At 43.8% G+C, this 12944-nt stretch overlaps 1 protein-coding gene across 2 annotated transcripts; it reads left to right on the top strand.

Annotated features, from left to right (window-relative positions):
• Window positions 1-6041: 6041 nt before the first annotated feature.
• Window positions 6042-12500, top strand: LOC119444831 (uncharacterized). Of its 2 annotated transcripts, none has more exons than XM_037709173.2 (4): window positions 6042-6173; window positions 7072-7742; window positions 8843-8883; window positions 12089-12500. In XM_037709173.2, exons 2-4 carry the CDS (start codon window positions 7086-7088, stop codon window positions 12483-12485), a joined length of 1095 nt encoding a protein of 364 aa, XP_037565101.2. In that variant the 5' UTR covers window positions 6042-6173; window positions 7072-7085; the 3' UTR covers window positions 12486-12500. The 2 variants fall into 2 exon arrangements, with proteins under 2 accessions (XP_037565101.2, XP_049519646.1); XM_049663689.1 differs by having other exon boundaries at window positions 6048-6173; window positions 7078-7742.
• The last annotated feature ends 444 nt before the right edge of the window (window positions 12501-12944 follow it).

The raw sequence follows: 12944 nt of genomic DNA, 5'->3' as shown, positions 1-12944 counted from the left end.
GAAAGGGCTTCACGCCAGAACGTCGGCAAGAGTGAGTACCACTAGTTAAACAATGACAAAGGGAGTACGCGCTTCCTGTCATAGTAAGTTTCGCGCACAGTTTATATACACATCTGTCCCAATGGCAGGAAAACGTACGCCCACTCTATCGCCGACGTATCAAGAATAACTGAATGGGCGCATTCTTGAATATATGCGCACTGTATATGCACAATAAATGACGGACTACACCTATGGCGCACGAATGGTAGAAACTGAATGTTTCGTGATGGTCCACAAGAGTAAGCGAGTTACTAGCTGTAATATATATTTGCTACAAAGTATTAGAATGTACAAAACAGCTACGTTTCAAGCATTATGCGCAGCAAAAACAAATCTATCGGAACTGAACCAACCGCGAGCGATTAGGCATAAAATAATCAGATAGTGGCCGCACCGATCGAGGAACTTCGCTGAGTCAGAAACTGACAAGCCACTGCTTCAAAATATTTGCTGAATAAAGAACAAAGAGCAAAACACACTAATCCTGACTGAATGCATAATCGGAAAGCTTGGATAGCTTGGAATACATATTCAGCCCCGCTTTTAGAACAAGCACCATATACGCTGCTTGCGCCATTTGGACCTACAGCTTAATCAGCTCCGAAGGCGCTTTTGCATGTTCTCTGAAGCTGTCATCAAAGCTTCGTGTCGTCCACCTAGCCACCGTCTACGATATCTCCGAAAACAGAGGTTTTCCAAGCCGCGCCGGCGTCGTACACTTCCATTGTAAACAAGGAGGCAACGGAGGCAGTCGAGGCAAGCAATGGAAGCGTCACCACGTGATCAAACATGGCAGCGCCCACGGGATCGCCGCAAAAAGGGTCAATATCCGGTCCTGCACTATAAGCAGTTATGTTATAAGTGGTCTATACTGTATACCAGAAACGACAAGATAACAAAAACTGCGGTGCAACATAATGCTTAGTGCAGGTGGCAGTATGGTATACCAAGCATTCAATCAATTTGTTGCCCCTACTTAATGAGAAAGTGTATCCTTTGTGTGAGACATACAATTGCATTATCACCGACAAAGAATGAATGTGTGTAGTACATATAAAGGAGTTCTGACATGTATTGTTGAAGTTGCAGGAACTCTACCACAAGCTTCTTGCCTATAAATGGTTGCATATAAATGGTCTTGCATACAAAATGACAAAATTTTGGAAACACTTACAAGACTTTCTAATTATATATTAAAGTTGGTCTCGAAATGCCAGACTGGCTTCATTGACACTGTTGAGGAATATTGACACAGAGCAAAGCTTGCTGACGTCGCGTAGCAATAAGGGTATAAATATAATTTCGCTTATAAAAAACTTAAAATAAACAAGAGTCACTCTCAAGTGACCACCTCATAAGGGATGTTCTACATTTAAAGCAAAGCTTTGTTTGCTAACTCTTTTGGAATTTACTGGCCGTAACCACTGCTGTCTAGCTGAATGAAGCACATGCTCACAAAAGCGTGCGCACGTGCCGGTTTACATTAGGCCAAGATGCAGGAATGAAATGGGTGAATAACAGTCAACATTACACTGTCTTCTGCATCGTACTTCTTTCTGCATACACCTCTCCTCAGAAATTTTTCCTCAACAGAGATAAAACATTGTTTATGTAATCATGACATCCCTAGATCTGCATCTCAGGATGTGTATTTGCATGATTGGCTGCTTGCATTACAGCATAGCTCAATCGTGAATAAGCATAAACAGTGTATAAGCATATACACTGCTCATCAGAGTGACAATCTGGGCACGTTGGTGATCCATAAGAACGTTAAAGAAGCGCAAACCGGACATGGACGAAAAAGATACTGTGTGTGCGTTCATGCATGTATGTGTGCGCCTTTTTCACCTGTGTTCTGGTTCGCGCTTCTTTTTGCGTTCTTATAAGCATGGAATGAGATTAAAGTTATGACCTGTGCATTGCATAAACAAAACATTGAATAAGATTACACATTGCATGGCATGACAACAAAGAGAACTGCACACATCGCATTTACTTTTACAACATTTAATTAACCACTTCACGAAAGCTTCGCTCCACATAGATTCTAACAAGTGTATTGAAAATACCTTATTTTTAAACTTTTTTGTTTACATTCGATTTTTCCATGATGTTACATACATTATATCCATGTGCAGGATACTCACGCCTGAGTGCCGTGAACACCTTGCCCCATTTTCCCGCGTCAAAGGGGTGCACCTTCTCCAGGCCATAGAAGGAGATGTTGTAAGCATCGCTGTACACGATGGGCAGCTGGTCGTGCTCGCCGTAGCCCTCGGGATGGTACTCCGTGCCCCCCGTGCTTTGCTGCGAAGAAGTTCGGGAGGAGCCACGCATGGCCACTCGGCCAAACCCAGAATCCAGCCGCTGTAGCTTCCTGCATCACAGCAGAGTTATACAGCAGAGCTCTTACTAATCCCAACTCTTTTGGCACAGCGAGAGATAACCAATGTTGTACGGTCAGCGTTGATAAGAATTTGGTGGTTTGTGCACATCGGCTTCTGTGCGTTCTGCACTGTGGTGAAGCTCACACATTCAGCTTTAGGACACAAACAGCGCCACACGACATCTCATTTTTCAGCTTAGACCAACACTGAGTGAAATCAGACTGCTAATTTCTGGGTAGTCATTTACTTAGGTCTTCGTTTTTTGTAATGAATGTTCATTTGCCTTTAAAAAAAAACTACAACATTCCTTACATGAGATTAGATGAATCTCATCACTAATGAATTACATCACTAATCGAAAACTAGACCCTATGGAATAAATCACAACAGTGTCATAAACACTAACTAACTTAGAAGCAGGAAGGCACAGTCTAACATGTTCCGACTTCCTCGCATCTGAATTTCAGTTGGTTGTCCAGTGCTCTGTGTAGAATATGGTCCAAATTAACTGCGCATTATAGTGTGTAATGTGGCAATATGCCGGAAGACGCCTGTCTAGAACTTGCAAATCTGTGCAGCCCTAACTTTTGAGTCAAAAATGAGAATGTCCCATGTCGGCAGCATTATTACGTAGTGTTAATTTAGCGATAACCGTTGGTTGTCTAGGAGGAGTCATGCACAACCAATGATTATCACTAACTTAACATTACTGATTAATAAAGATATTTTAGGCTCCCACTTACTGCAGATAAACAATGTTCTTGCTCATTGTTACAAGGTCGATGGTGCTATCCCAGGCAGTTATATCAGCTCGCACTTGCATTTGACAGGTGCCCAAGCAGCAAACCTATACGCATTGTGTTGGCGGTCCTCACGTGTGCTCTTGCTACAGTGTATTTGCTTTTTTTTTTTTCATGCTTGCCCTAACTAATGCCTTGGCAGCATGTGCCACTGAAGGATTTCTAATTGAAGACATAAGTGCCGTTGGATGAAATCGAGAGTATGATGGAATCTGTTTTGTTCACCGTTGTCTTGTTGCATTCATCAGTGCTGTTGGATGTGCGTGTGTAGCACCTTGTTTCTGCAACTTGAAGTAAAGTGTCCGATAACTCTACGTTGGGGCGTGCCGAGAAGAACATGGATGCAGAAAAGTGCATGCATGTGAACTGACAACCAGAGTAGCACTGCTTGTGCGTGTGTCAGTTGCATGCCAGAAGCGAGGTAACCATAGGGTAACCAGGGTTCTTCACGAATCATTGGGCCCAATTTGCAGATACAGTCTTATGCAAAAATATACGGGCTACACTGTGCCTTCACTGTACATGTTGTTGAGCTGTGTGGTGCTGTTTCTGCGGCACCCTTGACCCTCCAGCCATCCATACGGCGAATACGAGAGTTATTTTCCCTCGGACTGTTGGCATACCACAGGAACTCCCTTAAACAACCTGTAGTCAGCCTGTAGTCAGCCTGGCGATGACAGGCAACATAGTATACTTCGTATACTTTTGACAAATAATGTACGTACAGATAATAACCAGGTGCTCCTATCTTAACATTTCAAATTGATTTTGATTGTGTTCTTCTTCTGTAAAGTGTTGTCTCTTTTGTCAAATATTGCACTACAAGTATTGCCCATGTATATTATTTGTGCTTAAACATTCAGATCACTTGAACCTTTCCAATAAAATTTGTTGATGTTGCTGTATCTGTCATTTCTGTATTAAGTGAACCTGCATTCTGCAAGCTGAGACGTGTAGGCTGAGATGAAGAGACAAAAAAAAAAAAAAAAAGAAAAGCAGAGCATGAGCAAGAGCAGGAAAGGGTAGAACAGCATAAGAGCAGATACACAAATCTGCCTAAAATCTTTATATCCATTCATATGCCTATAATGATAGATTACTTGATAGAGTATGTGGATTTCATGTCCCTAATCAAGGCAGGATTTCTCTAACCTACTTTAAGGATTCCAGAACTCCTTGGAGTAATCATGTGCCCACTGAACATCAGTTGAGATACAGGACAGATTTTTACCCTCTAAATGGACCTTTTATGGAGTGTTTTTAAAATGTGCGTCTTAGCTAGTGAATCAGTACAGATCGAATTAAGTATAGCCTTGTAAATCTTTTGTGCTAGCTGAGTAGACGGGAAAATTAATGAGATGGGCACTTCTGCCCTGCCTCCTCACCATTTTTTTGTGCCCTTCAGATCTCTTCGCACTTTCATTTTCCTCAAGATCAATTTGTTCGGGACATGGCTTATTGACGCGTATATTTTTTCCCAACCCTACACATCTGTGGTATCAGTATTGCATGGAAGGTACACTCTGCAAGATGGCAAATATGTGCTTCCGAAAGCCATTACAAAATCTGTGTAAGCTTCTTCATTTGTCATATCGCATGGCATGGAAAGTCTAATATTTTTGTCCTCACACGCCTAATAAGTTACATAATTATAGACGGAAAGGTGGTTAGACTAATAAAAAATATAACTAAGCGCTACAGAATAAAAGCACCATTCATGTAAATGAGACGTGTCCATGCGCAGAACGACGTTGCGGATCAATTTATGCATAATTATAATTAATGCAGCCTCAAATTAGCGCGCGAGAAACAATACACGTGTCATCGCGCGCGACTTCGAGGGAAAACGGGACTACGCTGCATCGTCTATCTGAATCCTAGGGATGCATCGATCCCTTTGTTCCTGTAATTAAATTATTTTGCACCACTTCGCTGATCTTGACGATCGAGCGCATGCAGTGAAAAAAAAAAAAAAAAAAAAAAATATGGAGAGGCTCGCGCTGCGCATTAATGGACATAAGTTTTAAAAACCTGTCTCATCTCTTAATGCAAGCAACGAAGCTGTTCCAGTTGCCAGTGCGCTAAAAAAAGCATAAATTAATAAAATAAAATCGGCTTCAGACGCGCAGGCCACAACTTGACGCGTGCGCGTCGACGTAGCTGGAGCGCGGACGACATGATTTTAGAAGGCCAGTTGCGTTGGACCGCGACGGTCGGTTGCAAATGACAACTAGACCAGCTGAAAGCTTGTAGCACTCCGAAATATTACGCGTATCCACATTCTAGGACACAGCCGCGAAAACCCGTTGCGCTGGCGCCAAAACCGAAACCGCTCCAACCGCGTACGCTGGCTGCGTCTCGACACAGCTCGGTTGCTTTCGCGCGAAAACCGCGGGCGATGCGGGAGATAACCGGGGACAAACTTACGGCTTTCAGACGCGTAGACGGAGCGCTACGCGCAGCTGCGACATCGGCTCCCCGATAAGGAAGCTCAGAATCTTTCGACGGAGCGCACAAACACGGGCGCAAGCATTCGTCTTCTGCTGCTATTTGTGCTTGTCGTTTTTATTTGTATCTTAGTTCAGCGTTGCCACTTCACAAATGCAGTTTCAAGCTACGGTGTATAGTGTTCTGCAGCTAATAATCCTGCTGGATAAAGGTTGCTTCAATTACGTCAGATGAAATAAAGGTTTCATGTTGTTTTTAATATCCATACAAACAACACTTTCTATCTGTTCGGCTAGGTTTGCATGGTTTCCTTCTCGGTCTCATCGATGCTGTCATCACGCGTTGCGGCATGGCGGCGAGCGCGGCGAGAAGCAACTTGTGAAAGTAAAGTGTGAAAGTAGCGTAAAAAGGAAGAGAATCACACTTGAGCGCGGCAACGCATCTCAAAGTTGACCTTTGTAGATTTAGTAAGCAACAGCAACGGGGTTTGCCGGTGAGTTTTTTAACGACGTAAGCGTTCGTGGGACGTCAGGGAACATGCGAAGTTGGAGAAGCATGCTTCCTAGTCGTGAAAGCCGGAGGGAAAGTAAAGTGCGCATGGACAGAGCATGTTTTATACGCCTTGTGCTTGATGGACTCGACAGAAGACCTCGGCATCCTGTCACAAAAGGCTATTTCACTACAATTGTTCGAAAGAGAAAATTCCAGCCGTCCCTGCATGCTAGCCAGCCAATCCCGATTGTTAGTGAAAGCGAACTAACGAACGAAGAGCTTTATGAATTCAGCCCTGGAGTAGCGCTTAAATGACTAAAGCGCACTTAAAAATACAACACACAGTGCTCTGTCCTTGTAATTATAACAGCGCTACTCAGATTCCCAGTATGTACAGAATGTCGGGCGAGTTGGTTATTTTTTCTTGTCCCTTATGCTTCGCGCTATTCATCGTAAGTTACAGTGTGACATGACCAACTAGCCCGAATTACTGCCTTACCTCGGCATCCTTTGAACCGCATATCCTCTGTGACCGTGCTCACGGCTTGTTGGTGTCTACCGTGGAGCTCATGAAATTTGGCGCTTCGAGAATTATTGACGTTTTTTATCTCAGTACACGCCACCAGCGTCGTATTCCGCGTGTAGATTCGCCGAGTGATAATTCACTTCAGGTGAAAATGACGACATTCTTAGAGCGGATTGTGCACCATGCTCCTGCTCAAAACCCTTCTGTTTAATGGATAGTAACGACGACAGATTACGCATTGCAGATTACTTAGGATTTTTAAAAATTCGTTTCAGCATGAGAGTCACTTCTTTGAATCGCAAAATAGTAAACAAGAGACTGTTGCCACTAATCGAAGAACCCACTCGTAACAAGGGCTGTTTTCTTTTGCCAGCTGCAGGTAGTCAAATGCGGGCACCTGCACAGAGGAAGATCCCGCAGCAGCGGCGGCGAAGAAAGATGCTTAGCCGGAAGCTGATGCCCCGACTCAGGCGAGCATTGCAAGCCGGTCGGGTAGTCAAGCCATTACGTGACCCACATCCATGGACTGTAACACCGATGGAGCCGAGCGCCGTTGGCACCCTGTCGGTGACATCCAGATCCAATGCCAGCGTTTCAGCACGTGCAGCAAGGCAGGGCAGCCTGTTCCCAACAGCGAGCGGAGGGGAGTCTGGAGAGAAAACCACCATGGATGGGGATTTCGAAGAAGGCCGGGACGTTTCGGAAGATGGTCAAGAATGGAGTGATGGTTTGTCTCGGCAGGAGAAACGAAAGGAACGGCGCAGGACGCCTGTCGCCAGATCGATTCAGCCTGCATTCGAAGAGTACGAATCATCGGAGGGAGGTGACGACAGTAGCAACAGCGATGGTGACAGTGAGGACGCCGCTCTGGAGGGTGCGTCTAGTGACGAGGATGTGCCTGGCAGCGGCGACAGCTCCACGTCTTGCGAAAGTGACAATGCGGATGTGTGCAGTCAGAGGGAAGTGCACAGACTGCTGCTGCAATCGCAAAATTTGCTGCAGGATTACGAAGATGGCAGCCAAGAAGGTAGCGTTGATGAGCAGGTCAGTGCATGGGGGGGTCTGTATGCGAGTGCATTTCTTTTAACTAAATATCACCATTACCACAAAAATGGGTGTTGCATTTAATACTATCAGCAAGTGATCTCACACAAGTGATTCTAAAGATGTACCAACGTTACAGGATTTCAGTGCATTGCCTGATTACAGTGCATTACATAATTGTGATTTTAATAAATTCAAACATATGCATGCATGCATTTTGTGAACAGTGCTGTTACACTACAGTAAGCAAGATGGACACAATAACTATATTTCAGACATATTGGTTTAATTAAAAGCCATTTCAAAAAATAAAACTAAGTGGACAGCAGGAGCAAAATCTCAGTGCCACTTTAACAGTAGATGTTACTTCCCTGCTTAGATTCTAGCTACACATTAGGTTACTGTAGCAACAAGGTAATCATAGCAACAAGTTGTATAAACATGTTGCATAATTCAAATGGAGGACTACTGCCACTTTAACGATCGCACTTTGGGTCAGTTTCCAGTGGCTCTCTAACTATTCTTTTTCCTGACTGGCTTTAAAAATGGGCTTGTCTGGTAGGATTAGCACGCTGTCAGAGCATTGGTGTACCTATTTAAGGGACACTAAAGGAAAATATTCGGCTGATCTAGGTTGAATGATTAGGCATCTGTAATAACGAAATTGTCATTCTTAGAGAGAATGGAGCTTTTGTTAGCGAGAAAATGACAAAAATGGAAAATCGCAGGGGTGCCACCTGTCTTAGACTATGGTACCTGTCATGTGATCTTAGCACTGGCAGAATCACAGAGAGCGACAGCAAGGGAGTTCATGTGGGGATTACATCAACTTGTCCATTCCGGCACGGCCGATCCAAAGTGAGGCACAGTAGTGGGACCTTTAGTGGCAATTTTCTGTGCAACAAAGTCATCTTTTGGCACACAGAAAACGATGACACTTATAGGTAAATTTTCTATTCTTCTAACTCAGCTGAATATTTTTTTTTTTTAGCATGCCATGAACTGAATCATTAGTGCAGTTTTTGTGACTGTCATAGCAACAGCTTATCCAAGTCATAAAAAGAAAAACAAGTGCCTCAATCTGAAGTTTTCCTCTTCAGGTGAACAGCGAGGAAGACAACAGAAACAACAATACTTTCAGGTGAGCACCTGGTACATACAGACAGCTATCTGTTTTATTGGCTTTACGGTTTTCTGGCCTTTATTAGTAAACTCTAACATATTTCTTGAACCAGCATAGCAGCTTACTAGCTTGTTATGTAGATGGGAGGATTTTTTTGCACTTGAGCAGCAGTTTATGCTCACAAATTCTGCACATTGTCAATGGCCAGTAGATTACACTTTCTTGTACAAAGATGAATTAAAACAAATTCTGTGTTACATAATACAGTCGAACCTAAATGTAACAATTAACAGATATAACAAATTATCGAATATAGCAGAGTAAATATAAAACATATCTCATTGGTATCAGTGTGTTACGAATGTATGTTTATAATGAATATTGGTTATAATGAAGGTATTTTCCTGCCAAATGAAATGTTGTTATAATGAAGTTGAACTGTATGTAAAACCTGCGCAAGAAAAATCAAAAAAGAAATCAGCAAAGTTCAACAGTTCATCTGCCTTTGTGCTCATTTACTGGGATAACAGCAGACTGTCACTGTGGACAGCGGCATTTTGTTTGCACCTCAAATAATGGCACTATCTTCTCAGAAACAACTTCTTTGAGGTGCGCACATCATTTTCATCCGCTACAGGATTGCTTGCTAAGCACTTCTAAATACAAGCACAGAGGCCACCCTTAAGGTCTGGTTAGCATATCAAGCCCTCACAAAAACTGCTAGCCGGGAGTGTTACGCAAGCTGGCTATGCATATCGGGCTCTTATACTAACGGACATCTTTCTGTGGCAATGAATAGAAAGCTACAGAAGCGAACCGCACATAAGCAAGAGCAGTCCTGAAAGAAGTCCCACATTTTTGTCTGCGTTAGCATAAGCTGCGGAGAAGAAAATGTATACATCTTATATACAAATGCGGAATACGACAAAATATGCCACAGAGTGTTCAATTTGGTAATTTTTCTGATTTTCTCTTTCGGGGGGGGGGTTGGGCAGATGTGAAACCTTTCGTACGTGGAAACTATGCTCATTCAGTATTTGTTCCAGAAAACTGGAAATGCTGTCAAATGCTGCCGGACTACTTGGTGTAGTAACACGTGTGTTTAAGCTCTGCCCCCTGTTACAGAAATGCTTGCTACAGAAATTGCTACAGAAAGTCATCCGTGAGTATAGGTGCCCATTGATTGCCTCAGGAGCATAGCTCAGTCCGTAGTGATGTTGGCGGGCAAAGCTATGTTTTTATTCGCCATTCTGCGAGGATGAAGTTTGGAATGCTGAGGTGGCCTATGCAACAAGGCTGGTGATGGTGTAGCGGAAAGGGCAGACGACCTTTCTCATCAAATCCAGCTTCGAGCTTTTGCCCTTCTCATTCCTAAATTAAGAGTGCATGGCTGTAAGAAAGTTAATTCCTTCTATACTAATTTGTCTTTGGCCAAATATAGAAAAAAAAAGAGAGAGAGAGAGAGACTGCTCACGAATACGGGGAAATTTTTACTGCATAACACTCACAAGTGTTCTTTTGCTAATGAACATTGTATAGATCCTTTTTTCTTTCTTTCTTTTTCTGCTTCATTAATGATAAGCCTCTGTGAAATGCAAAACAATTCAAAAAATTATGTTTTGTTTTTAAAGCTGGAATTGATGAAGAGCACAATTTGATGCATGCATTTGCAGAATCTTGTTTAAAGCAAAACATTTGCATCATTATACATGCATTTGTGAGACTTGCAGCTTCTTGCTATCATTACGTTCACCTCTGTTTTTTTTTTTCTTTTTTGTATTTTTTTTTTCTTCTAAAGGGGGGGTGGGGTATGGGGGCACCTTTCTGTATGTTCTGTACCCTGGCATGCCAGAAGGCTCAGCTCAGCACTTAGTTACCTTTGCTTCTTCATCCTTCTTTATCCACAGCCATGGCATATGAAACTTTTTTTAAATCTTTCATTATCATTTGCATATTTATTGTTTTATACCATACAGTTTTACAGAATTTGCCTTGGGGGGACCCAGCTAAAAAAATACAGCTTCCTATGTGGGAACTGCCACCGTTATTGCTGCGGTAGCATGGCAATGCCGTTTTCAGCAAGCGCACAATGCGTAATGAGTACAAGGATGTCAGAGTGCAACAGAGTGCATATTCTATAGGCAAGCTGCACATTTGTAAACAAAGGTCCATGGTGATACATAGGGCAGGCAAAAGAAGCAAATGACCATTTTCTATTTTGCTGTTCGCTGTTTTGAACTGTAATAATTGCCAAGTAATTTTTGAAAGCTTGACCAGGTGCAATAGTCTTGCCTTCTAAGAAAATTCATAGCAGTGGGGTTTCCAGATTTTTTTGTTTTGTTGTTTTGTTTCTTTCTCTCTCTTTTTTTTTTGCTCCCCTGCACTGAATATGATGGCATGCAGCACCAGCACATATACGGGATGGCACACTCTGCAGCTTTCCTATACAGATTTTTCACACATTACATTTTATGACTTAAATGAAAACTGTACAGAAGCCATTGAAGTTGTTCATCAAGCTTCTCACTGTTTGACTGGCTTGGCCTCCTCCCACCAGCGTCGAGTGTCACCTCTGTTGGCTAAAGCAGCTTCTCGTGCTACATCACTTTTCACTTATCGACAGGCCCCTTCATTTGGAGCCGTCTCTGTAGCGTTACACAACACACCAACCTAAAGCAGGGATGAAAGGCCAAGTGACCCGCCGTGATGGCGTAGTAGCTATGGCGTTACGCTGCTAAGCCCGGGGGCGCGGGATCAAATTCTGGCCACGGAGGCCACATTTCGATGAGGCAAAATGCAAAAATGCCCATGTTTTGTACATTGGGTGTACGTTAAAGAACCCCAGGTGGTCAAAATTAATCTGCTATCCCCCACTCCGGCGTGCCTCATAATCAGATTGTGGTTTTGGTACGTAAAACCCCCGAATTTAATTAAAATTAAGGTAAAGACCGAGTGTAGGTGTGCACTTCGTCGTGGCAGGGATGATATCATCACTGACGCAACGAATCAGCTTGCACTGTGCCTTACACATACCCTCCTCCTCTCAACCTCACTCCTCTCACAGCCTGCTTTCCGCTGTCCTCCTCTTCTCTACAGTCCAACTAATGTACCATCAATGCCCGTGCTGCTTTACAAAGAAAGCTTTGCCTTTTAATGCTGGAGTAATGAACTCATTTCGGTTCAGTGAGCCAGTGACCGTCGACAATTGGTGTGGCATGTGCAGGGTGTTCATGGCAGCGGATCGTGTGGTCGTTGTGATTCGGCACCCAGCCGCGGTGCGGCTCACAGGGCGCGCGCAGCTGCGTGTCCTGCATGGCATTGTCGACATCGAGGGCCACGTGGTGATAGGCGGGCCTGTGGCTGCGAGGATCCGGCCCGACAGCTGCATCATCCATTCGGGCTTTCCTCAAGGCTCTGCACACGTGAGGCCCCTCCCGCTGGAGGTCCCCAGGGGCGGCGGCAAGGCCACGCACTTGCGCCGGACACTTGCTCGGCTGGGCATGGATGATGCGTGGACCCAACTCCGGCCGCTGCTCGCCCACGGGACCGCGGTCATGCTACTCGAGAAGGTGAGACAGCGCGGCAGGCGCGCGCACACATTCGTAAATGGAGATGGGTAAATGCATGCAGGGGGTTAACCAACAATGTCACTTCGGTTGCTCATGCTTGCATGTTATTAGATGTTTGAGCAGAGATTATGCATTTGGGTCCAGCACCATTTTCACGATACTGCAGTCTCTTCGATTTCGTATGAAATGCTTTGTGCACCTGGGCCAGTGTGATGTAAGGGTTCTTTTTGTTTTATTCGATTCTTATCCCCCACTCGTGACAAGCCGATCATGGTGATAATGTAGTTGAAGTTCCGCCCGGACCTCTGACGAAGCTTGTTGTTGAAAATAATTGGAGTCCTTACATTATCCCGGTCAGATGTTTCAGTAAACTTGGAATTTACTCTTAAAGGCCAGCAGCAACAAAACTTCTATGGTTAAATTGGTAATGAATTTGTATTATGTACTGCCGAAGCAATTTTGGCAAAGCTGCAGGGCTGGTAATTTTCAAATTTTTTATTAGAAGTCATT

This window comes from Dermacentor silvarum, chromosome 3 (genome assembly GCF_013339745.2).
Source record: "Dermacentor silvarum isolate Dsil-2018 chromosome 3, BIME_Dsil_1.4, whole genome shotgun sequence".
NCBI classification, from domain to species: domain Eukaryota; kingdom Metazoa; phylum Arthropoda; class Arachnida; order Ixodida; family Ixodidae; genus Dermacentor; species Dermacentor silvarum.
The sequence above is the reverse complement of the archived record's forward strand: the minus strand, read 5'-3'. Positions and strand labels throughout refer to the sequence as shown.

What these genes read in the sequence shown, in the direction of transcription:
- LOC119444831 (XM_037709173.2), top strand. Translation starts at nt 7,086, where the DNA reads ATGCGGGCACCTGCACAGAGGAAGATCCCGCAGCAGCGGCGGCGAAGA. An exon ending in AAGGTAGCGTTGATGAGCAG is followed by an intron (nt 7,743 to 8,842) that starts GTCAGTGCATGG and finishes TTTCCTCTTCAG; the next exon opens with GTGAACAGCGAGGAAGACAA. An exon ending in AGAAACAACAATACTTTCAG is followed by an intron (nt 8,884 to 12,088) that starts GTGAGCACCTGG and finishes TGGCATGTGCAG; the next exon opens with GGTGTTCATGGCAGCGGATC.